This window comes from Ursus maritimus, unplaced genomic scaffold, assembly GCF_017311325.1.
Source record: "Ursus maritimus isolate PB19 unplaced genomic scaffold, ASM1731132v1 scaffold_17, whole genome shotgun sequence".
Lineage (NCBI taxonomy): Eukaryota > Metazoa > Chordata > Mammalia > Carnivora > Ursidae > Ursus > Ursus maritimus.
Genome location: NW_024424119.1, coordinates 56,600,086 through 56,625,607, shown reverse-complemented (window position 1 = coordinate 56,625,607; position 25,522 = coordinate 56,600,086). Strand labels below are relative to the sequence as shown.

Sequence of the window (25,522 nt, the reverse complement as noted above, 5' to 3'; positions counted from 1 at the left end):
TCTTGCTGGAATGCCTTTGCTCAAGCTGGGTCTTCCTCCTGTACCACCCTTTTGCCCCATCACCATTTAGCAAATTCCTGATTGAACCAGAAGCAAAACACCCACCAGTGAGCTGCACTCGTCACTCTGAGTATGAACTCTTTGTCTGTAGCACTTTGCAGGTTGATCTCGGGCTGGACCTTACTCTGAGTCACAGTATGGTTGGTCCCTCTTCCAACTCATCTGCTGGATTCTATGCTTCTTGAAAGCAGGCACAGGGGATTGAACAGTGTCCTCCCCCCAAATTCATGTCTACCCAGAACCTCAAAATGTGACCTTATTTAGAAATAGGGTCTTTACAGGTATCCTGCAGTTCAGATGAAATCATACTGGCTGGATTCATGTGGGCCCTAAATCCAATGACGGGTAACTTCATAAGAAGAGAAGCGGACACCCACTGAGAAGAGGGCCATGTGAAGACACCAGGGAGAAGGTCACATGAAGACAGAAACAGAGAAATGAGCGACACAGCTACAAACCCCGGAACGTCAAAGTCGGCCGCACCATCCCAAGGCAGGAGAGAGGCATGGAACACAGTTTCCATCAGAGCCTCCAGGACAAACCAACCCTGCCCACACCTTGACTTCAGACTTCTGGCTTCCAGGACAGTGAGAGAATTCCTTTCTACTGTTCTCAGCCGCCCCACTTGTGGTCATTTGTTAGGGCAGCTGAGGACACTCATATGGCAGTAGGAGCAAAAACAATGTTTATTGACGCCCACACGGTGGCAGGTGCTCTGTGTCTCACGCTGCACTGTCCCAGCAACCCTCTGAATCAGGTGGTTATGGTATGGGCGTCATCCCCATTCTCCGGGTGGAGAAACTGAACTTGCTCAGCGACGCGTCCAGGCCACACGGCTGGGTTGTAGATCCAGGATCCCAACTCTTTGGGGCTCTCTGGCCTCACTGGACAACCTGGCTTGTGCGCTGCACACCTGCGGCCAGTTCTCCTTTCTCACCAAGACGAGAGTTGGGAAGGGCATTCGTAAACAAAACCTCAAAAAGCCAACGTGTAAGTCTCCGAAAAAAAAGAAGGAGATGAATTTGATAACATCAGGAGTAACGTCTCCTTTCCAATGAAGCACAATACAGTTGTTAGGATGGTAACAGACTTGGGCAGGGGGGACATTGGGAATATCTGTAGTCGGCAAGGGGCACGTTGCTAGAGCAGAGAAGGTGCTTCCACAAATCAACAAGGGAAAGATAGTAACCCTACCACGAAAATGGTCTAAAGATAAGAGTCCGCAATTTATGGAGGAAGAAACCCACAAAATCAACAAGAATGTGAAGGAACGCTCTATCTCACTAATAGAGGTAAATTCAAACAAGAACATGTCACTATAGCCCTATTATGCTGAAAAAAAAAATGAAAGAGCTAGTCAATGCCAAGTATTGGCAGGGATGTGGGCACTTTTGTGGACTTCTCGTGGGGAGTGGACTCGGGCAGCCCTTCTGGGGAACAATGTGGTGGTAAGTCTGTGCAAAATTTTTGGAGATGATGGGTATGTTTAGTATCTTGGTTGTGGCAATGGCATCACGGGTGGTATGCATATATTCACAGCCATCCAGATATGGACAATTACATGTGTGCAATTTTTTGTATATCGATTATATCCCAATAAAGCTAAAACAATTTCTCTAAAAACAACCCCCCAAAAAGAAAGTCCACCAGTTTTACTCCCAGATATGCAACCCAAAGAAATTCTCAGCCGTATCCATAAGGGAACAGGACAGTGGTGTTTCTCACAGTGTTGTTTCTGGTGGCACTGTGGGTGTCATTCCCTGGGAGAATCAGGCTAGGTCTGCATCATTGAATAATTGTAAGCAGTTAGAAGCTACTGGCTAGAGGAATACAAAGCAACGTGCACGGAGCTTCAAAATAATGGTGAGTGGGGAAAAACGTAAGAAACAGATTCCATCTGAGACATAAGCCATTTACATAAGTTAAAAGTACATGCATATATATGTATATAGTCGTATACGTATGTAGTGTAGACATATATCATCTTTGTCTTTTGGACATAGTGCTAGACAGCAAGGGGCCGCTGGTGAGAGCGGGCTCCAGGGCTGTGGAGGCTCCTGCCAGAAACATGGGCTTGGCCCTGCAGGAGATGCGTGGCCGCTGGCGGGAGGTCACTGGCATGAGACTGCGATACGGAAAGCTGAAAGCCGAAGCAAGAGGACCCCGCGAACGGATGAGGGAGAAGTATTTTGAACTAGTGGTGTCCTTCCAAAGGCCTTCAGACCTCATTGCATCTGGAAGGCCTTTTGTTTGCAAAAGAGAGAGACCTATAACCAAATCTAGCATCGGTAAAAATAGTTGTTGCTTCATGGAACTTGGGAAGCCAGCACGAATCTGGCTGCAGGGACTCTGAAAATCCGGGAGATAACAAATTATATTTCTTTTTCCATCTCCCTCTCTGTGTCTGGTAGGTCTTTTCTATCTTTTGGCTGGACTTCTCTCAGAGTTGATGTAGGAGATGGGAGGGTGGAGGGTCACAGCTCCTTCATCCCAGTTTAGTGACCCCAGGGTAAAGACACAATCTCTCTTTCAGCATCCATATATAGACCCAGGGAAGCACCCTGATTGGTCCAGCCCAAGTCACATGTCCGATGGCCTATGACTTTGGCTAGATGATGGGAATCTGGGATTGGCTAGGCTGGGCCCAGTGCCTGTGGCTTGAGCGTGGTACTGTTGTTGCCCCAGGAAGGGGAGGGGGAGACGCTGCACAGACAAATGCATACATTAAGTCAGCACCACCTGCCAACACAGGCTCCTTTGTTTCTTGTCACGTTCAGACAGGTGGACCATGACTATCGGAGAAAGCCCAGATGGGGAGCTCTTGCCACAAGCAGGCTCCAGGGTGGTGTCTGGAAAGTAGTGGTCTCCTTAACATCTATTAGGCAAATTACAACACTTAATGCCAGAGAAGGAGGAAATATCTGGGCAGCCTGAATTGAGAGTGACAAGGATGGTGGCCCGGCTGCCTCTGCCTGTTCTTTCTGGCCTCTTCTCTTAAGCCCCTGGTGGTCCATATCGAGAGAACAATTACCATTCTTCTTCCAGACACTGTATAAACAGTAACAATGTGGTTATGGCCCCCTTGAGGGCCAGCAGTTGATGAGCTCCATGGATCATTGCTCCCTTCCACGGAGGAGAACATTCCAGCTGGATGAGGTCAGAGAGCCAAGAGAAATTGGGGGTAGGGAGGGAAGTTCCTGGGTCAGAGCTCTGGAGCAGTGCCTGGCCCCCGACTCCACCCCTTACCCTGAGCACTCCAATCACCGGACTCAGAAATCTGCGAATGCACTTGGGTCCCTGCCCTGGTATGAATGCAAAGGCAGTAGTCCATTCCTGTGAAATGGATTGTGGACTGGCGGAACTGGAAGAAGTCAGATCCTTCCCATTCTCCTCCAACCTTTTCATCTCTGGCCCCCGAGCTGACCATGTTTGGGTAGCTACACAGAATTTAGCATTTGGTGGACCAGCTCCTGGGAGTGATGGAGGCTGCCCAAGAGCACAATTAACACAGTAACAAAAGTGACATTTATTGAAGTAGGCTTTACCCTAGTTATGTCTTAATGTTTCACTGATTCAACCTCAAATCCCCATTACATAGGCATTATTATTCCCCATGTTGTGGATGAGGAAACTAACACTAACTCAGTTGGTAAAATGGCAGAAGCCTGCATTCAAATTCTGATCCATTTGAATCAAGAATTCTTGGCTTCCCCCCACTGCCTCCTTCCCCGTGTTAGACTGGTTGAATCCCCAGCTCAATGCCCACCTCCTCCATGAGCCGGCATGGTTATAAAGGTTGTGCACTGCTCAAGGGCCCCCAGGAGGGTTGGGGGTAGGAGGGTAGGGGCTGAAATACACCCTGGGCTCTGCTCACATGGGCTGTGGGCCCAGAAGGGGTGTCTCTTTCTAATTCTTACAAAGGCACCATATAAGCTAGCAGCAGCCCTACTCGGGACCACGCTGGGCCCCTTGGAATTCTGACAGCACCCACGTGCTGGCCACTCACACACCTGGCCCCTTAAATCATAGGCTGACTTGCATTGTGACCCAATTGGTTCCCATGACAAAACTTGTTATTTTCCCTAAGTCACCCAGCATTTACTGCCTCCAGGATCTTGCTTCCTTGGTGCTTTTGGCCTGAAATGTCCTTTTCCTTCCAACCTCTCCATTTCTATTTCATAAAACCTATCTTTCCTTGAAAATCTAAGCAGTTTTTCAAAAAAACTGCCTTCAAAAAAACCTTTCAAAATCCACCCTTAGACTCATCTCACTCTCTGCTCTCTCACTCTCTTTGTACCATAGTCCTTACTGCACCCGCCTTTGATGAAGAACATCACCTGTTGAGCATTTACTATGCAGGGGACTTGAATTCTCACTTCAGGAAGGCTATTATGCCCATTTCACAGAGGAAGAAACGGAGGCTTAGAGGACTTCAAGACTTGTTAGGTTCACATAGCTAAAAGCAGAAGGAACAGAATTAAGGCTGCTTCTTTTAAAGCTGTCTGGTCTGATTAGGGTGGTTTCTCATAGCTGTCGTGACCATGTTCGTAGTGTCAGCAAGGTGGGCTTTTGCAAATATTCTGCAAAGGAAAGAAGGCTGCCCTGGTGCAGCTTTTCCCTCCTTGTCTGGGCGAGCTGCCACTCCTCCAAGGCGGACCCTTCACCCACGCGGGCCCCCGTGGCTCTTTGGGAAACATGATCGCAGCTCTGTGGCGGGGCAGAGAGAGATCCTAGGGGGTCACTGGGTCTGCAAGAGCAGGAACGGCACGAGGGAAGGCAGGAGGCACCCCAACCACACCCAGCCGGGCCACCTTGTTTACGCCTCTCGCACGGCCCCTCCCGCCGGACCGGGCACGTGACCTCAGCCCCGCCCCTCGCTCCCTCGCGTGGCTCCTCCCGCCCCGCCGGCCCTTCTTTTCGCCTCCTTCGGAGTCACAAGATCTCTCAGCGGCCTCCTTTCGGGATCCTTCCGCCCGTCCCCGCCCCCCTACCTTCCAAACTCTCTTGGGTCCTGTCTCGACTGGCTCGCATCATCAGTAATGAGCAGGAGAGCCTCTTCCGTCCAACGGGGCTGCCGGCCGCGGTCATCTGTCACTGGGGTCGAGAGGGAGGCGAGACCCAACTGGGCACTCTTTTTCGTGGCGGAGGCTGCAGCGGCCGTGGACATTTCACGACGGGGGGAGGTGCTGTACGTCCAAGATGGCGGCGCCCTGTAGGCTGGAGGAACTGTGAGGTAAACAGCTGAGGGGGAGGAGACGGTGGGTGAGTATGGGGATGTCTCCCCCTCCTTTTCATGGGGGCTTCTCGGGGCAGCCCTGGCACCATGACCCCGGTCTGGGAGGCCCCGAGGGGCTGGGGCAAGGGGCTCACTTGCTGGAGAGGGAACCCCGGGAAGGGGTGTTCGGAGAGCTTTCCCCTCCCTCTTATTACGCGCTATCTCTGGCGGGGCCCCGCAGAGCTGGCGAGTCCCTGGGGAGGAGAGGCTGCAGCCCCGGGGCTCGGTGCCGAGGGCAGGGGTGAGGTGGGCCCCTTCGCCAGCCCCTCACTTGGTGGGGTGACAGGTTCCCGCGGGGTGCGGAGGGCAGGGGAGAGATCCTCGGCCGGAGGGGAAGGGCCGGTGGGGGGAGGGCGGCTGGCCCCGGGGCTTCAGGAGAGGGGTCAAGGGTGGGGAGGAGAATGAATGGAGGCTGCCTGTGGGCATCGAGGACTCGCCTGGACTCGGTGTCTCCGCTGAAATTTGCAGGACTAGGGTGCCACGCTCCGGGTGTGCTTGTGGGTGTTTAATTGATGGTGAAAGACAGTTACCTTAAAGTGAGCGGAGGTGAACCTTAAGAGACAGCTATTTGCAGAGCCACTCCTAGACGCTCATTCATTCATTTGAGGAACTGGAGGATGAAGAGCCCGCAGTCTGAGAGACCTTTTAGAATTAAAGCTCTTTGTGTTTCCTGTTAAAGAGTTTTGCTTCGTGTGTTTTGGATTTGGGGGTAGGGGAGCTTGGGAGGGGGCGCGGTCCCCCTAATAACAACAGCTCAGTTTATGGAGTACTCACTATGGAAGTGCTTTGCAGTCATCACCCCCTTTAGTCCTTGCGACAAAGGGAAGAGGCAGCCACTGTTAATACCTCCATTTCCCTGGTGAAGAAACTGAGGCCCAGAGAGATTAGGGTTACTTGCCCAAGGTCACACTTCTAGGATTATCTGAGCCAGGGCTGGAATTGGGGTCTAGAACTCTGCTATGGGTTCCAAGACTGTGCTCCTGTCATTATTTATCCTTACATTCATCTGTTTATGCTCTTATTTAGATGTTATTTGACCAAAGCCAGCCTGTCATTCTAATTAAGTGATTAGAATGAATTGATTGGCCAGAGTTTGTGCACAAGTGCCTCTGTGTGTGTGTGTTTAATTTTGAAGAGGGGTATACCTTAGCTGTATAGGTGCATAGCTGTAAGTGCATATACACTTCAGCCTTGTTTGGCATGGTAGTGCTGTGCTCGTAAATATGTTAGTCTAAATTAGGCTGGCAAGTATTTGGTGTTTTTATAAAACTGATGCGTTTACTGCAGAAAGAAGGCCTACTAAAATCCTTGCTGGTTTTTTTATAGAAAGCATAGAAATAGCACTTCACTTTACATAGAGTAAGCTGTAAAAGTACTAAAATAGAATAATACTCTTCTGAGATACTTTGATTTGTAATTTTGGGATCAACTTGGAGTCATCTGAATTCAAACATGCTGGCAAAGTGGAGCTGTAAATTTCAAGAAGCATTATAAAACCGAATCTTCTGGGAGCCCTTGATTTACTGAGCAACCACCTGTGATTCTTAAGTTGAACATTCCTGAGTAAACCTGGAATATGCAAATGTGAAAGCTGATTGAGGGTTGTGCAGGGAAATGCACCCGTAACAGTCATGCATCAGGCAAATGAGGCTCCTCAGAAACACTGAAACATTCTTTGCTGTTGCCCTGGGGAGCCGCAGAATCTTCCTCTAACCACCTGGTGTAAACTTAAGGGGTATTTATAGAAGATGTAAAATGAAAATATCCCCTTACTAAAGTTAATATCTTATCCAAAACACTCTTACATCACGTGCGTGGAAGGGTAGATGATGTAAGCTTTCTTCACTTCATGCATTTCCTGGTGTCATAAAGACTTGGTATGTTTCTAAATTCCTAGTTAGACAGATTCTTAGGCGGCTACCAGCCTTCTTACTTATCTCGGTTAAGTTGGAGTGTCTCAGATCCTGTGACTCAGTTGTACTCTCCCTCGCTGGGCTAAGAGCAAAGACATCCCACACTGCTACTGTTGTGGTGTAATCCGATGCCTTTTGTGCATGCTTGGTTTCAGTTGTGAGCTGAAACTGAAGAGTCTTACTAGGACAAATCAAATATATACCTGTCTATGGAGTGTTTACAGAATAATGAAATTGCCGGGAACAAGAGATCTCAAGCAGTATTGTTCATCAGAACCTCCATGCACAGATGTCCAGCCTCACAGTAGGGGGACCTACATATTTGGTCTTCAGGGATACTCTGGATATATATTTTGGAGTAAGTCATAGGTGATTCGGATGTACACCAGAAATTGAAGACCGGAGGCTTCAAGTATCAATTTGGCTATTTTTCCTTTAATGTATAATTTATTGCGGAGGCATTTCCTAAAATAGTTTCTAACCTCTGGTGTGGGTAGTGGTGGGTGAATTTTGGGCTCTGAATTACAGCTGACTTGATCTTGTAGCTGTGTCTTCTTGTACCAGTTGTTAGGGTACAGGGATGTTCTTTTTCGGATTCCAGAGCCATAGTGGACTAAAATTAGCTTTTCCTGGAATTAATTGTATACCCTTGGGTGCAAATGAGCCAAAGACAACAACACATCAACCATTTTAAGCTTTCCTAAAAATCGGATAGCTTTCAACTTTTAACAAGCCATTGAAGTTCTGAAACTGAGCTTCGGTTTCTTCATCTGTGAAATAAGAGAGTTGGATTGTGAATTAGAGGATTTCTGATACATTTCTGGGATTTCAAGTCCTCCTGGGGCTTCAGCTAAACATTCTGACTAAATTGATTGAATCCAAGTGTTAATGGCTTTATAATAACTAAGCAAATGGGTGCTTCTTAGCCTTACCCATCGAGTGATGACTTGTTTGTCCTTTCCTTTATATCACATGCTTTTTAAAAAGGTAGTTCCCTATAAGTTCATTATATTATAAGTCTCTCTTTGAACGATTAGTTTTATTTATATTAGCTTTGTTTGTCAGGTAAGTAGCTGAAATTAGGCATGAAAGCAAAATGTACTCAGTAACATTCAAACCTGTAGCTTTTTGCTTTAAAAAATGTGTGTATAATTAGCATACATTCACACTTGAGTTTCTTCCTTCAGTGCTTAGTATAATTTGGTTTGCATGACAATACTCATTTTTTGTCATTTAAATTGGTCTGAAAGGTCTACCATCAGCAATTTGAGATTATTCTTTTTCTGATTTACTTTTAAAGCCTATAGTTACAAGAAATTAGTCATTTAATATCTAATGTCTATTTTTTTGAGGGGGTGAATAAATTAAAAAAGAGCCCCCCCCCAAAGGATGAATACCTTTTTTTAATATAAAAAAAGATATATGATGTTAGGACCTTGCTAGCTTCTTCTTGTCCCTTGTGCAGTGCTAACTTTTGTTCTGTCCAGGGAAGTAGCAAAAGGTAACAGATGAATGAATTCAGATTGTCATCTAACCAGTAAAGTGCCTTAAAAACCTAGCTTTGATACAGAACAAGGCGTGGTAGTTACTGGCCTAGAACTCACAGGTCACTTTCTAAAGTAAAGAGAGCATGAAGTATTTGAGTAACAAGGGACAATTTTGTCTTTCTGTCGGTGATGGAAGGCCCAGTAGGGAGTGATAAGGAAGAACAGATGTAGTGACCTTAACGTCTGCGTGCATTTGGTAAGACCTGTGCTACTTTGAATGGTTCACAGAGCACAGTAGCAAACTGGAAGTGTATCCATTTTTAGTTATGGAATGGTTTTATCAATGTTTCACATACAAGTTGTTACATGGAGAGACCGCTAAGCCTTACGGACCCAGCAATACATTTTGTTTAGTAGCAATACTGTTAGAGTCAAGTTTATATTTGGTGAGTACTTATGTGCCTAGTACTGTGCTAAGTATTTGACTTGCATGATCCCTGTGGACTCTTCCCACAGCCTTAGGAGACAGGATAGGGAGATGAGGAAACAGGCCTAAGGTCACTTACTCAGCTTCTGAGCTGGGATTTGAACCCTGTTAGTTGACTTCAGAGCCCAAATATTTCATCTTTCACTTTGATAAACGACATGAACTGCTAATCTCATAAACTGATTCATAGGTCAGTGGTTCTTAACTTTTGGGGGGCCTCAGTTCCCCTCTGAAAATCTGTGGGAAGCTTTGGACCAAATATCCCTTCCTGTCCCATCACTACCAAACAGTTCATACAGATTCATTCAGGAACTTTAGGGACCCATCTTGCAGCCCAACTGATTATTCTAGATAGATTACTCCTCTTAAAAATGGACTTGGGCTTTATTAAAACATTTTTTTTTAAACTGGTAGGTAGGAAAGGCCCAAGCCTTTTAAAGATGGACCTGTGTGCTGTTTGTGTTACAAATCATCTTGTTAAATTTTTACATTGAAAGATTCTTTACACTTCCGTGGGAATTCAACCTTAAATGCCACATTTTAAAAAATCAGAAGTGGAGATCTCAGGTATGGAACTTGCTAAATGCTTGTCAGGCCTGGCATTCGGTCTGTGCTGGTACCTTTAGCACCTGGCAGAATTCCATTGGGCTTTTTTCCAGGGTTTATGCACTACGTATTGTTTTCCCTTTGAACCTCAAAGTATTTATAAAATTATGTATTAAATATATGTTTTTAATGTTTCTTGGCATCATCCTTCTTCTTCCTGGACCAGTGGTTCTCAACGTTTAGTGGGCATCAGAATGACTGAGAAGACCCCACCCCCGGAGTTTCTGATTCAGAGGTGTGGTGCCAGGCCCGAGAGTCTGCATTTCTAGCAAATGCCCAGGTGATGCTGCTGTGTGAGGATCACATCTTAGAACCACTGTCCTAGACTGTCAGTCAAACCCTGTGCCTTTATTCCCTGGGGTATTTCTGTTTTAGTTCTGTGAACTTGAAACTTAAATCTTAACAGTTTGCTCAGATTTCTTTTAGGGGAAGCTCTGTAGAGTTTCTTTGAAACATACATGGTATCTGTCTGACCAGTATTTTCTTGGTAAATAATTTTGTTCAGGCTAAAAGAAACAGTATTTATAGAAGAGAGAAATCTTACTGAAATCGAGCTCTGTCCCTACAGGCACGTATGACAAGATTCACCTTTGAAATCTGGTATAAGCTTCGGCAAGTTGTCCTTCAAGGTCCCTAATGGCCAAAATTCTGAATGGCGAATCTGGAGCTCCGCTGCCCCAGTTCATGTGACCTTGAGAGGGCCTGCAGCTGCGAGACCGTGGAAGTCACCCACGACTACACATTTTGGCAGGTTTTGCCATCAGCTGCTTCGCTCTGACATACAAAGTAGTGTCTCCTACCCCCTTCTTCCTTCTGTGTGTCCGTGGGAAGAGGGAATCGGCGCTAGTATCTTGTCCTTTTCGGATGTGTTTGTGCTGAAGGTAGCTTTGTTCACTTGAAAGAATATTGTTCTAAGAAATCATCTGAGACCGTTACTGAGCCAGAGTTGAACACAATAGTGTCCTAGTGTTTGATTATTACTCTTATCTTTGTTGTTAACGTAATGGTGTAACGGTTCTGTTCTACCTGTACTGTACTTGATCCTGAAACAGTCCGACTGTGACTAAACCCGTATCTGAATTGTCTTTTAATTTTTGTTCTTTCTTTCTTTATTTTTAAAGATTATTTATTTATTTATTTGAGAGAGAGAGCACGCGCCCGCGCCCTAGCAGGGGGGAGGAGCAGAGGGAGAGCAAGAAGCAGACTACTGAGCAGGGAACCCGATGCGGGTCCCAATCCTAGGACCCCAAGACCATGACCTGAGCCGAAGGCAGACGCCCAACCAACTGAGCCACCCAGGCGCTTCTGAATTGTCTTTGAATTTGTAGATGAAAAACCTGAGTATGGTCAGCCGGTTACAGCGAAGGGCATCTGCCTGCATGTATACATCACAGACAGGTGTGCGTGAAATCGTCTCGGGTGATGTGGTTTGCAGTTCCGAGGAGTCCTAGGATAGAAGGCCACACACAGTACTGGCCTTCCAAAAGTCTGAATGTTCAGCGGATATTTTCAGATAAAATACTTTCTAAAGGCATTTTCGGTGCCTGCCGCTAGCATTTCATAAAGGGGTCGATAGCTGTTAGCCGTCTCACGGCTTGTAATGCATCCTGCCTAGGGCAGAGAGATGTGAAAACATGTGTATGGGTCCTGCCAATGACAGCTGTCCGTGGCTGTTAAGCTAGAGTTCATGTGTAATCCTAGGTATATAAGCCATCTATCTATCTGCAAACACCTTAAGAATGAAATTAAGGTGAAATTGACCTGTGCTCTTTCTCTTTAATCTCAAAATAATAACAGCGCAGAGCCCTCTTCTTCCTCAGACTTACCTTTATTTATTTATTTTTTTCAAAAAGACTGCTCATAGGAAATGCCATCACAATGTTGCTTTTAGATGAGAACACAGCTTTTGGGTCAGATATGAAAGAGGAAAAATCTAGATCTGGGGACATGTTTCTTCTTTAATTTGGCTCTTGAAGATAAGAATGTGGATTGACGCTGTTATGCCCTGACAAGTGCATCCATCCACACCCCTTTGGGGCACACATCTTTGAAGGGGGTCTTCTTCATTCCTCACTTCCTATCAGAAGTTCACAGGTCATATCTCACTTGACTGACCGGAAGGGTTTACCTAGTAGTACTCCATAGGGCAGGATTTAAATAGAAATGAATGAGTAAATGAACAATTAAAAATATAAATAACGTCAAGTAGCCTTTGACAAGCCAGCATTAGATTGATGACAGTTTATTACCATTAACCATTTTTGGGCCTAACGATAAAGAATTTAAGAAGTCTTAATGTTGAGCATTGGACAAAAAAACATTTTGCTTTCCTGTGCCAGTGCCTTTGTCTAGGATTGTGATCTTGGCTGGGTGGCTACAAGAGCTCATCTGGTATATATTCCAACTTGACCCTTGCCTTGGGTATTCCTTTTCAGGTAAAAGATTCAACTAGGATTAATTTTAAGAGGAAGTCTATATGACTCACTGGACTGACAGCTTTTGTTAAGGTTCTGAGTATTAGAGGCGTCTGTGTTTTAATTCCAGTTCTTTTCTTGATTGACTGTGGCCAGGCAGGCACTCCCCGTCTGACTGATTTGGCTGGCCTTTCTGAGAGGCCAGCCCGCCTCCTAGCAGTGGACGCACGGTTGCAGTATGCCGCCGAGGACCGTTGGGGTTTAATGCCTAGAATGTGTTCCACAAGGAGATATAATTCCCCGGTCGTCTGGGGCAAGAGATTTTAATTGCTAGGGAGTTGCTCCGTCCACAAGTTCGACTTTGAGCATCAGAGTATGGTGAAGGGTTGTTGGCAAGCTTTCCCGTGTTCACTCACTAGACCGACACAGTGCGTGAGTCTCAGCTTCCATACTCTACATCCCATCCTGGAATGGCGACCAGGGACGTTGGTGAAACCTTTGCTGGCCTGCACAGAGCGTATCTGCCTCTTGAGTGCCAGACGCTGCAGTAGGCCTGGGGTGTCCACTGGGGGATCAAACAGATGGTCCCTGTCCTCGAGGAACTTACCGTCTCGTGACCGGATGATACCTAAATATAGTTTGACGGCTCACATTTTAAAGGCAAATTGGAATGTATTTGTAGAGACTCATATTTAACATGGTTATTTAGTATGAGGTCACTCAGACGGAAAGTATGGTAAAGAGGCGAAGAAGGTAGAGCAATGATAGCTGTCCACAAATATTTTACGCTTGTCCTGTGGAAGGATCAGATTAAGGTCATGCTGTTTTGAAGGCAGGATTCAGCTTCATACATTTATTTAAGAACTATTGTAACGGCTTCCATGCAGTCAGCAAGTACCAGACACCGTGGTTGCTGCTAGAGCTATGGTACCGACTGAGCTTCTGTTCTAGTGACGGAGACGTGTTCAGTAACTAATTACGTTTATTTAATTGGGTTGCGGTAAGTGACACAAAGAAATATAGGCTGCTAAGCAAATATAACAGGGGACCTGACCTAGTCTGGGGCACGGGAGTGGAGGGAAGTGAAGGCTTCTCTGATGGGGTAAAATTTTTTTTTAAGATTTATTTATTTGAGAGAGAGAGAAGGAGAGAGAGAGTGAGTGAGTGCGCGTGCCCGCCCGTGCGCAGGTGGGAGGAGGAGCAGAGGGAGAGAGAATCTCAAGCAGACTCTCTGCTGAGTCTGGAGCCTGATGTGGGGCTCGATCTCATGACCTTGAGATCACGACCTGAGCTGAAACCAAGAGTTGGATGCTCAGCCAGCTGAGCCACCCAGGCGTGATGGGGCAGATGTTTAAGCTGAGATTTTAGGGGTGAATGCCTAGCTTGGGAGTGGAGAGGCTGGAGGGGCAGGGCTGGAGGGAGGGAGAGGAGCATGGGGGGCGACCAGATGTAGGCGACCAGATGTAGGCCCACTAAGTGCTTTGCACCCGGGACGTGCGTTTCAGGGCTGCTTGAGTGATGACCCTGTGCCCCTTGCTGTGTCAGGGCTCCAGGATGCATCGTCTCGTGTAACCCCACACAGCCGTCTTGAGGTAGAGGCCGCTATTCTCACTTTCCAGTTGAAGTAACAAGGTCAGACGTTAGACGCCTGAGAGAAACTGCCAGAAGTGGCCCAGCTAATAGGTGGCAGAGCTGGGATTGTACCTCAGAATTCCAGGATTTGAGAGCCCATCCTGCCCATTTGTTTATAGCTCCTGTAAACAGCTAACAAAAGGCAGAGATTACAAGTTCAGCACAATATAAAGAATTTTCCAGCAACCAGCTGTTCAGAAATGTAGACAGGGAGAGGCACGTGCGCCCACTCTTGTCAGTGTTCATTCTGGTGGAAACTAGCTGGCCACCTGTCAGGGCTGGGGCAGGAAGGAGGTTGAACCAGGTGAACCCTAAACTCCCCCTGGGTGCATCTGGGATTTCACTTCATTGTAAGACTATTGTATACATTATATGTGTTTTTTCCTTTAGTGACCATGAGAGACACCAGGTTGACAGCACTGGAAACCGAAGTACCAATTGTCCCCAGAACAGGTAAGGTACAAACTCAGTCCAGTGCGGGGGGAGACAGAAGGGAATTGTTCACCTGTACAGTTGTATGTGTGTTTCTTTGCACTCAGGATTTCACGGTTCTGGTTTTTGCTAGGAACTGGTCCCTCTGTGGCACGAAGTAATTCGGTAAATCACCCGTGATTTATTAGTTGCTTAGTCAGTGCCAGACACCGTTAAGTGCTTTCTTTGTGTGTGTTACTCGTTCTCTCTTTCAGAGCCACACTTCTGATGTAGCCCCATTTTACAGGTGAGGGATGGGGCTCTGAGATATTAGCTGAATTTCCTGAGGTTGTATAGCTGCACTTGGTGGACCTGTGACTCAGATCAGTTCTGACCAGCAGTGAGGTGTGGTTTTCACCACTAAATGAAATCGAAGACTTTGTGTTGGAGCGAGTCGTTTGACTAGTGCAGAGAGGCTGTCAACCGTGGCTGTGGAAATGCACTTGGAACCAGATGTGCTCTCTCGACCCCACCCCTTAACCTGCTCTGGAGTGGGGCCTGAGCTTCAGGATTTTGTAGAGGTAATTCTAATGTACATCCTGGGCTGAGAGCCCCTGAGCTAGGGAATTAGCATTTATATCTTAACCTGGCTTAATTTATTAATTGTCTTAATTAGCGTTTTGGGATGAATTACATGCTGTGACAGTTTCTAGCAATTGGAGGATTCTCAAGGTCCCGAATATTTCCTTCATAAATATTGAGCCTTTGGCACTTTCGTGGATATGAATTTGGTCTCAGTGACGTGACTTATCGCTGAGCTGTGATTTTGAGTTTGCCGGTTAGCGTGCCCAACGCAGCAGCATTGTGTGTCTGTGGGAAGGTGTGGGGAAGATAGGGAAGGTGTTTGGTTTGCTCTCTCTGTATGTGTTTAGCTAATGGGGTTCATGTAATGGGTCACTGGTTGCTAGTTACTATACTCTGTCACTGCCTGCCTCACCTTACCTCATAGGAATTGTGAAATAAAGTAGGGATTTTTGCCTTCAAGATCGATGTCTGTTCACAGAAACTTGGTACAGCCTATAGAGTGTCTAACAGGAAGGCTCAAGCAGCGTTCTCCTACAAGGAGGGAAAGCATTCTGAGTGTGACTTTTCATCCTCAAAGTTTTCCTGTGTGCTTCACACTGTCCCTTCTTTAGAAGTCTGCAGGATGTGAATTTGAACCCAGCGTCCAGTGGCTGTGTTCATATCATCGAGGCCCAAGCTGAATAACACACGTTGTAAATCTCAAATTTTATTTCACATTTTCAGAATTGCAGTTGTATGACATTTTGGTAGCTAGATTTGGAAAGTTTGGAGTTTTAATGTAGGAAAATGACTTTGTTAGGTCTAGGAGCCAGATTGCTCCTGTGGTCACCGTGTCACGTGTGTGACGCTGAAGAGACACTCGTCTCCGGCTGCCGTGGGCAGTCCCATCACTAACCTTTAATTTAGGGAAGTTTCCGGTAGATGTTTTCTAGAAGGAACCTGTATCTGGGATTCAGAGGTTGAGTAAGCCTCACAGATCCTTCGTCTTTAGCTACTAATAATTGCTGGCAACCTGTAGCCATCATTTTGACAAGCTTTTTGTTTACATTTTTAGCCTTCATAGACACAAAACTACAAGACATTGTCTTCCTAAAGCATTTTTGTAAGGTCTGTTTTGAAATTTGGTGACTGTAAAATGTGTTAGGGGATTTCAGTTTTTCACTAACATTGTTTTCTTTATACTTTTTATATTCTTTACAAGGTTTGGCTCAAAGATGATTTATTATGGATGCTGTTGACTCTGATTTTGGATTTTTTCATGTCATAAAATTGAGGTGACAGGTCGACGTTTTATTTTTTAATTATTCTCACAACATGTGAAGTATTCCCAAATATGACTTTTTCTAGACAGACTACTAATTAAGACTATAAGTTAAATGCAGTTTTAACAGGTTATTTTGTTTGTAATAAATGCTACAAGACAATTCTATAAAATTTAGAATTATAATTTAATTTCTTTTTAGCCATCTGTTATTAAAATTTTTATAAACATTTGGCTCAAAGAGTAATTGCTCTTATTTGTAAAATTATCTATCTAATCTACTTTAAATATTCATATTGTTAGTTAACATATTTAGCCATTTGAAAGTTCTTGATTGTTTTTGAACATAAAAGTCACATTGATCCACTAAAGAGCTTTTATTTTTCCTAATCAGTATACATCTGTACTTAAACTGACAGAGTTTCAACTTATAAAACACAAAACTTGGATGTTACAGCTGGAGTGTTTTACCTTTATTCAAAAGTGAATATTCAGATTTTTAACGATCATTCTAGACTCATGCCTTGTCCACATTACAGACGTCGTGTAGATTAGGTATCCTGGTAATGACATACAGTTGTTAATCACACACACTCAGGGTGCTAGAGAGGCTGCTGAAATAGGCAGTTGACAGTTCAAGTTTCAAACATTCTACAGACTAAGGCCAGATGTTGGCCAAATATAGAGACTAAAATCAAACTTGCATGAATCCCTATTTTCTGTGCATGTTGAGATCATACTAAGTATTCTGTTCAATTGAATCTGAAAACCAGTTGTAAAGTCGAAACTTCTTTTAGTCAAGGGTGGTGACCAGCAACCAATTGCTTTCGATTGGGTGGTCAGGGGAGACCTCTTAGAGATGGTGACATTTTGAGCAGAGACCTCAGTGACAGTAAGCCGCGCACGGATCTGGGAGAGAGCATTCCAGAGATAGAGGGAGCAGCAAGGGCAGAGGCCGTGAGCAGGAACCAGTTTTCCTGGCTTTTGGGAGACTGGGACTAGAGCAGAGAAATGATGAGGCAGAGTGGCTCAAAAGGAAGCAGATGGAGGCTTGGGGGGTTTACAACTGGCCAAAGGACGTGGAGCCTTTAGGCCACTTGGGGGTTCGGCTCTTATTGTCCCCGTGGGGAGCCATTGCATGATTCTAAACAGGAGACGGATGGATTCTGATTTCCATATTTCAGAGTCTTTGTGGTGTTTTGGTGGCAAATGCATCGTAGGGGAGCAGGATGGGAGGTGATGGGGCTTGGACTGGGCCCCCAACAAAGGGTATAGCAAAACCAGGGGGTTTGCTGGCAGATCAGAGAGGAGGGTGAGAGCTGTGGAGAAGTCGAGGACGTCGGCTCGGTGTTGCTGTAGACTGATGTTCGTGTGTTTTCCTGCGATCCAGAAGACCAGCAGAGTGACAGGTTTTGGAGTGGGAGTGGCTGTTGAAAGTCGTGGCTCCCTATGCGAATAGTGTCATCTGTAGCACTGTACTGTGACACGCGGCCACTGACGATGACACTCACCTAAGTGGAATGCTGCTTTGGCACGTAGGGTTCAGAGCTGTACTAACCTAGGTATTGACTTTCGGCTTCTCCTGACCCCTGTGTTCTATACTTGGGTATTTCCAGAATGGAAGAGAGGCTTTCACAGCTGTAAGTCGATGCTGCCTGTGCCTGTGGCGCTCACCTTCACGTGACTTTGCCCAGCCCATCTTTCCTGGGCTGGAAAGTGTGTCTAACGTGGGTGTGCCTCACCTGCCCCCACCACGTGCAGGTGGGGCTGGCCCCCTCCCCACTCGGTGCACCCACTGAGCCCTGCCCACTTTTTCCTCCCACGTCCGTTCTCCATTGTGAGTGCTAAGTCGCTCTTCCCTCTCAGCACCCTGCATGTAGCCCCCCAAGAAATATTTGAATGAGTTTTAAAAGAAGAGATATTCCAATCATGGGAATGTTTCTTGAAGCTCATGATTAAACTCTTGGGAGGGCCTTTTTGAATGTCAGAATCCTTGAACTTGGGGCACTTACATGAGGAACCTCACATGAAACCTAAGATTTATAATTTTGGGGAGGATTAAAAAATATGATTGAAAGGTAGAATTTTAGAACCAAAGAGGAAAGCTTGTTGTGAGAAATGTACTAATGTGTTTTAGAATGAAACCTTATTTTTGCTTTCTGTAAAGTATCTGGAAGGAGCAGTCTCCAGAAACCAGACTCTGACACCTAAAATGACATTTACAAACTGAAAAGCCAATGAGGTAGCCCAAGCTGGTCAGCCCTGACTATGGCCAAGTTGACTGGATAGGCGCCATCTTTGTTTGGAATTGAACTCCTGTCATGTGTTCTGGGCTGCCTGGAGTTGGGGAACCAGCTCTGATGTTACTGCCTTCTGAATACACAAAATATAAACTCAGAGTCTCACTAGACTGAGACTAGGTGGGTAGCAATTTTGCTGGAACAAAACCAAACTTAGGGACAAAAATGCTTTTAAACCTGAGAATCATTTGTGATTTATCTGAGGTAGAAAGGAATGTGAGGGCCAGTCAGATAAATATGCTACTAAAAACTCATCTTGACAAGTCCCTGGGTGGCTCAGTTGGTTAAGCAACTGCCTTCTGCTCAGGTCATGATCCTGGAGTCCGGGGATCCAGTCCCGCATCCAGCTCCCTGCTCAGCATGAAGCCTGCTTCTCCCTCTGACCCTCCCCCCTTCATGCTCTCTCTCTCTCTCTCTCAAATAAATAAATAAAACTTTAAAAAAAAAGTCATCTTGAAAGTGATGGCCCCAAGATTTTTACTAGTTTTCTTTTTGATAGTATATGGGGACTGCTCAGGGAGTATTTATTTGTGCCGAGTGTATGCATATGTTCCCTCATTTAATTCTCTCCATGGACAATAAATCCTGACTGCTTGGTATTTTCTTCACTTGTAAATTTAATTTAATCCAACTCACAAGGTGAAATTTGTTTCTATTTTCAGCTCTGAACTCTTTTACAAGAAAATCTTAACCAGTTGTAAGCCCTTCGAAATGGACTCCCTTCGTGAATTACCTAGAAGATTTATATTCACAGGTGTGAGCCAGCAACTTCCTACATCATGATTAGCTATCAAAAATGCATGTAGACATTTTAATTGATTTTTTTTTTGGCTCAGGAACTTCTTATTCACCAAGAGCCAAGTCAGTGGCTACTGCCGGGTTATAATTAAACGAGAGCATAGATAATAGTTAATACTCACCAGTTTCTGGGGCCATTGGTGCTTCCATTTGGCATTCTTGCAGGAGGAGCTTAACTCTCTAGTGGACTTTTTCTTTAGCATAATGTTTCCTCCCTGGGTGCTTGTTAAAATGCAGGTTCCTAAGCCCCAAAGTCAGCGGTGGAATGCGCCCGGGAGATTGCATTTCTAAGAGGCACCCTGGGTGGTCTGGGTCCACACTGAAGCAGGAGGGCTGCTACTCCCCCCACTCAAAGACCTGTGGAGGAAGCAACATGGCCGCCAAGGACAGATGCAGCCATGGGCCTGGGAGTTGAGCCATCTGAGTTCTGCTTTACCGTGTGACCTTGGCAAAGTTACTTATCCTTTCTGAGTCTCCATATTCTCATTTGTAGAAGAGGATATCTGCTTACCTCACAGAATTGCTGTGAGGATCAAACCACGAGTTCTCTTGATGTCACCCTGAAGGGCTCAGGGCTTTGCAGTCGAGCAGATCTGGGTTCAAATTTCAGTTCTCTGGTTCTGCCTCTTGCTAGCTTTGCAACCCTGGGCAAATGGTTTCATTTCTGTTTCTTTCCCGGTAAAATGGGGCAGAAGAACCAACCGCAAGATACTGGTCTAAGGACTGTATTCACTGATGTTTGTAAAAGGTGTGCAGTTCCTGCCTCTTAAGTGATCATTGGTTTTGCTTGTTTTTGAAAATACACCTTTAGAGACCCAAGTGGAGAGAAAGAAATAATTGTAAATGTGGATAGTGACACCTGGAGAATGAGCCGCTTTTTTAATATGTAAAGATAAGGCAGCGGCTCTACCACTAGGAGGAATGGAGTCTTTGAAGGGGGCAGATATACCCTTGTGCCCCCACTTCGTGCCTCTTGCCTGTGACCAATGGCATTTGAGTGTGGCAGATGTCTGGGAGGAGGAGTTTGTATGAAAAATCGAGACACGGTCCCTGGTTCAAATGAGGTACTGAATGTATGGTCTTGTGACCTAACAAGCTAGACCAGCTTTTAGACATTGATGGGAGTGTCAAGAGGAAAATAGCTTGTTTTTAGTTCTTCTTCTGAAAATAGTTCATCTACTTTTTATTTATTTATTTTTTGAAAGATTTTATTTATGAATTTGACAGAGAGAGAAAGCACACAAGCAGGGAGAGCAGCAGGCAGAGGGAGAAGCAGGCTCCCCGCTGAGCAGGGAGCCGGACACAGGGCTCTGTCCCAGGACCCCGGGATCATGGCCTGAGTCGAAGGCAGACGCTTCATGACTGAGCCACCCAGGCATCCCTCATCTACTTTTTAGATCGATGATTTGAAACGTAGACACAGTCTCAGCCAAAACCCAAGGCAGAGTCAGCGGTAGGAATAAGAATAAACACTTTGCTTTGGTCCTGGCATGAAGTTGCCATGATGGCTCTGCCTGGTAGCAGTGTTCCAGTCTCTCTCCAGTGGTTGCGTTCCATAGACCTCGTCTTCACAAATTTGTCGAATGTAGAATTATTCTCACACCTTAGCTTCTTTCATCTGCAGAATTCCAGACAGGCTTTTCACTGCATTGAACACATGCGCTTGTTTGTCTTTGCAGGTCATTTTTTATGGGGAGAAGTGGGGCCATTTTGTCACACTGTGTGTCTTCCTTTTTCTCAGTCTGGTAGTGGCACCAATGAAGAGCCTGCAGAGTCGCTAGTGCGCGTCCCGGACCCGGCGCAGCACAGTCGTGTAAGATAATGGCCCAGCAAGCAAACCTCGGGGAGCTCCTGTCCATGCTGGACTCCCCTGTGCTGAGTGTGCGCGACGAGGTGACAGCTGTCTTTAAAGAGAACCTCAGCTCTGGTAAGCAGGGCCGCTCCTGTCCTCGCTCGGCTGCGCGTCAGAAGAGACTGACCTGGGGGTGACAGCAGTCTGCTCTCTGAAGCCACTGAGAAAAAAGCATCTGTTGCCAGATTCTCTGTCTGTGTGCTTTAAGCTTTTGATGATGGAAATATTCAAATAGACACACAAACTTATTAAGTAAGAATCACATAATGAACCCACGACCCAGCTTCAAAGTCACTGCCTTCTTGTTTCATCTCACCTCCCTTGCTCCCCCCACCCAAGTATTTCCAAGCAAATGCTATGTGGAAATCACATATGTGATTTCTGGAATAAAAATGCGTGACCTCTCTTTAATCAGAGAAACAGGAGTTTCAACAGTACCTTTCTTTGCTTACCAGGATGACAAAAATCAAATACTGATTACAGAAATGGGCACTGTTGGCGGGAGAATAAACCGGTACTCAGCCTGTTTTGGAGTATCCATCATCCTTTAAAAAGCATGTACCATGTGTCCCATTGACAAGAGTCTGCATTTCATCATAGCCTTGGATGAAGTCTAGTGAAAACTGGGAAAACCCAAGTGTCCTTCTGTAGGTGACAGGTTCAGGGAGTCGTGTTGAGCCGAGCAGTAGGGCATCAGGTCAGTGAGGAGACTGAAGAAGGTCAGAGGTGCCGACGCGGGAGGGTGTCTACAACATGTCACGGGGAAGGAAGCACACACAGACTGCGTGTATGTGGGTGTGGGGGCTCTGTGTGTGGTTATCCAAGTAGGAGAGGATTTGAAAGGACGCGTACCAAACTCAGGGATGCTTGTCTCTGAAGAGTGGCTTGAGAGAGGCCGGTAGTGAGGAGGACTTTCATTTTATGTGCTTTCACATAATATGAATCATTTTGAGTGGACATGGTTACAATTTTATAATCAAAGCAATAAAAAAAAAGAAGATAGCATTTCAGTGCTTTTCTGGGTATTTAGGCAGGTTAATTTGGTATTACCCTATTGTTAAACCTAAATGGATTGAAGGGTAGAAATAGAATGCTTCACGTGACTTTGGGGAGCATATAGAATAACTCTGTCTGGATTTCGTGACCGGCAGCCGTTTGAAGTAAGTTTAGAATGTTAAGGAAATAACTCTTTCCCTTTCCTTTGTTCAGACCGTGGTCCGATGCTCGTAAACACCCTGGTGGATTATTACCTGGAAACCAAGTCTCAGCCGGTATTGCACATCCTGACTACCTTGCAAGAGCCGCACGACAAGGTAACTGCTGGAACGTCGCGCTGGGCCGTTCAGTCGGGCCCCGGCCGATGTGCTGGCTTCTGTGCACACGCCCTGTGCCGTGTGTCGAGAGCGTGCTCCCTCAGCTTCTCTGTGCCACAGATGATCCTGTTCCCAGATGGCAACTGCGTAGAAAAATAATTTGCGGAACCCAGGTGTCCTGAAAACTTTACAAGATAAAATGTATTCCAGGGTTTTTTTTTTTTTAAGCTCTTGCTGTTGTAAGAAATCCTGTAATTCCAGTGCTATCATTGTACAGTGACAGTTTGACCCGTAAGGTGCCCGTCTTTAAATCCATGCTTTGAATAGGATTTTAGACTTAATCAATGTGGGAAAATCTGAATGTCCAGACAGCTAATGGGACTAATTGACGAGTCCTGTTACCCAGCACCAGGCACTTGAAGGGCTCCCTAGGGTTTTATTTTTCTTGGTGGTAAAAAACTCACAAAGCATTGTAGTTGCATACTTTGGTTAAGTGTTGAGTTTCTAAATACTAGTGGCTTCACTAGGATTTGAAGGCCTTGCCACTACGTGCGTTTTCCAGCATATCTTGTTCTGTTGTTTTTCTAGGCTGGATTTTAACTTCTTGACTACCTGATTTGTATTTGGGGCCAAACAATGTAGACTGGGCTATGGTAGCAATAAGCCCCTGCTTCTAGGAGGATCCCCTCACAGCTTCAACAGCCTGCCACAGGCTTGGGACCAGTGGTTATTGGAAGAAGTGGCTTATGTGTACTTAACAAGAGGGTCCATGAGGGAGTCTGCCCTCCCCCCCCCCCCCCCCATGTGTATCATGGGATCCTTTTTCAGGACTTGCCAGCTGGCTGCCCTCTCTCGGGCCCAGTGCAACAGTGTTTTTTGTGTCAGCGTGGTTGGTTTTTAAAGATCTTTTGTTTGATCTCTTTACCTGGATGGCCTTTGCTTCACGTCCATGGCGACTCGAGGGACTGGCATATATCATCGCTACCTCTGTGTCACCTGCTACGTTCTCATAAGGATTTCCCTGGGTTGCCTCCCCCTTCCCCCAGCCTTACTGAGACGTGTTTCCCTGTTCTTTTATGTGTTTAGCACCTCTTGGACAAAATGAATGACTGTATGGGCAGAGCCGCCTCTCGGCTGCCCGCGCTGTCGCTGCTGGGGCACGTCATCAGGCTGCAGCCGCCTTGGAAGCACAAACTCTCTCAAGCACCTCTTTTGCCTTCTTTACTCAAATGTCTCAAGGTATGATGTTTGCAGGGGTTTGAATGAAATGCCTTTATGGATATCATTTCTGAAATTCTGGGTAACTTTAAAGCAAGCAAGCTAGATTTGAACTTTGAGAGTTTAGAAGCTTAGTGTTTGGCTTTCTTCTAATGTCATGTCCCGAGTTGGTGCTTAGTAAAGTCTCAGTGCGTCCTGGTGACTGGCGAGTGTCTTTTGTCCAAGCAAATACTTGTTCATGTCATGTTCAACGTGACATTATTCCCACCCTCTTTGACTCCATCATTGTCCAGTTTTCCCTCCGTTAAAACATCTGGTTTCTCCTTGGGGGAAGCCCAGATTCTCTTAGGTGGGAGAAAAATGGCTAACAGCCCTTTTCACCCATTTCGGAGCATGTTCTGGTTACAGCCATAATTAAGGTTTTGTTGATACAAGGCCTACTGAATCGCATTCTGACTTTTGCACTAAATTTAGAGTATTTTTCTACACAGTGAGTCAAAACCTGAAGAGAACTTCATGGTTTTAGTTTTGACAGTGGCTCGCTGAAATAGTCCAGGCTATTTGCTTAATCTCTTTAATTCCTGGACTTGTTTTCCATCTATAAAATAAGAAAATGTGGTTAATATTAAGTGCCTGTGCCTCACAGAGACATGAAAATACCCAGTAGTAGTTGCTGCAGGATGGCAGTGCCTCTGGGCCCTCTGGTACAGCACCCTGCAAACTGATTTTTGTCTCTGCCGGCAAGGGTAGCTGTTTCATTATCCCTAGAGGTGGGAGTCCCATTTGGGAGGGCATCATAAAAACATGCATTCAATGTTGAGAAAAAAAACAGGAACAATTGGAACAACTTAATTTTGAGTGAATGGATTGCTGAGAATATAACTCAATTTTGAGGCCACACAATTCAGTTCAGATTGTAAAACACTCCCTTTTTCCCTTGGTGAACTTTGGCAATTACTCATGGACTGCTACCCAAGCCATTGGTTAGAATATTACCATAAACAAAATTAGGGTTTATACTTTTTACTGGAACTGGTTATTTGTTCTTAATTCTCCTACCGATATTTTACGTTCTTCTTACTAGATAGATGTCGGCCGTGACAAAAGGCTTAGTGCTTAACGTAAAAATTAAATCTATTTAAGGCTTTATTTCCAGACTTGTAGATTTCCTTTATTTTAACAGTAATAATGAACGTCTTAGCCTGCGTGGTAGTCTTTTGATTAATGTCTTGTTTCTTTTTTCTTTTTCTTTTTTTTTTTTTTAAGATTTTATTTATTTATTTGACAGAGATAGAGACAGCCAGCGAGAGAGGGAACACAAGCAGGGGGAGTGGGAGAGGAAGAAGCAGGCTCATAGCGGAGGAGCCTGACGTGGGGCTCGATCCCAGAACACGGGGATCACGCCCTGAGCCGAAGGCAGACGCTTAACCGCTGTGCCACCCAGGCGCCCCTAATGTCTTGTTTCTTAAATCTGAATTCCAGTTACTTGGCAAACATTCATGATTTAATTATGGGTCAGGTGAGCTGCTGTAGCTGTCCTGAGTTGATTCATTATCCATTGGGTATTAAGTATCTTCAATTAGCCTGAAGTTATATGACTTGATATTTAAACTATATACACAGTCAGAGGTCACCATATCTGCTTCTATTTGCTGATCTATAAATGCTGCTATAAAGGTGAGCCGTTAAGGAGACTTGTTAGCGTTCTGCTAACTTCTTCTTAAATTATACTTCTGTTGTAATCCTTTAAAAAATACTGACTTACTTGACATTACTTGTGTGGTGTTTTTTATTTTTATTTATTTATTTTTAAATATTTTATTTATTTATTTATTTGGCAGAGGGACAGTGAGAGAGGGAACACCAGCAGGGGGAGTGAGAGAGGGAGAAGCAGGCTTTCTGATGCGGGG

At 45.4% G+C, this 25,522-nt stretch overlaps 1 protein-coding gene across 2 annotated transcripts in view; it reads left to right on the top strand.

Annotated features, from left to right (window-relative positions):
* Nucleotides 1-5,122: 5,122 nt before the first annotated feature.
* The window catches only part of TSC1 (TSC complex subunit 1), a 48,896-nt gene continuing 28,496 nt past the window's right edge, over nucleotides 5,123-25,522 (top strand). The window contains exons 1-6 of one of the 2 annotated variants that reach the window (XM_008698676.2): nucleotides 5,123-5,322; nucleotides 14,265-14,327; nucleotides 19,094-19,185; nucleotides 20,971-21,156; nucleotides 22,291-22,394; nucleotides 23,481-23,633. In XM_008698676.2, coding sequence (XP_008696898.1) covers nucleotides 21,051-21,156; nucleotides 22,291-22,394; nucleotides 23,481-23,633 — 363 coding nt within the window. In that variant the 5' untranslated portion in view covers nucleotides 5,123-5,322; nucleotides 14,265-14,327; nucleotides 19,094-19,185; nucleotides 20,971-21,050. The remainder of the gene's footprint in view (nucleotides 5,323-14,264; nucleotides 14,328-19,093; nucleotides 19,186-20,970; nucleotides 21,157-22,290; nucleotides 22,395-23,480; nucleotides 23,634-25,522) is intronic. The other variant, XM_008698675.2, reaches the window with a different exon arrangement.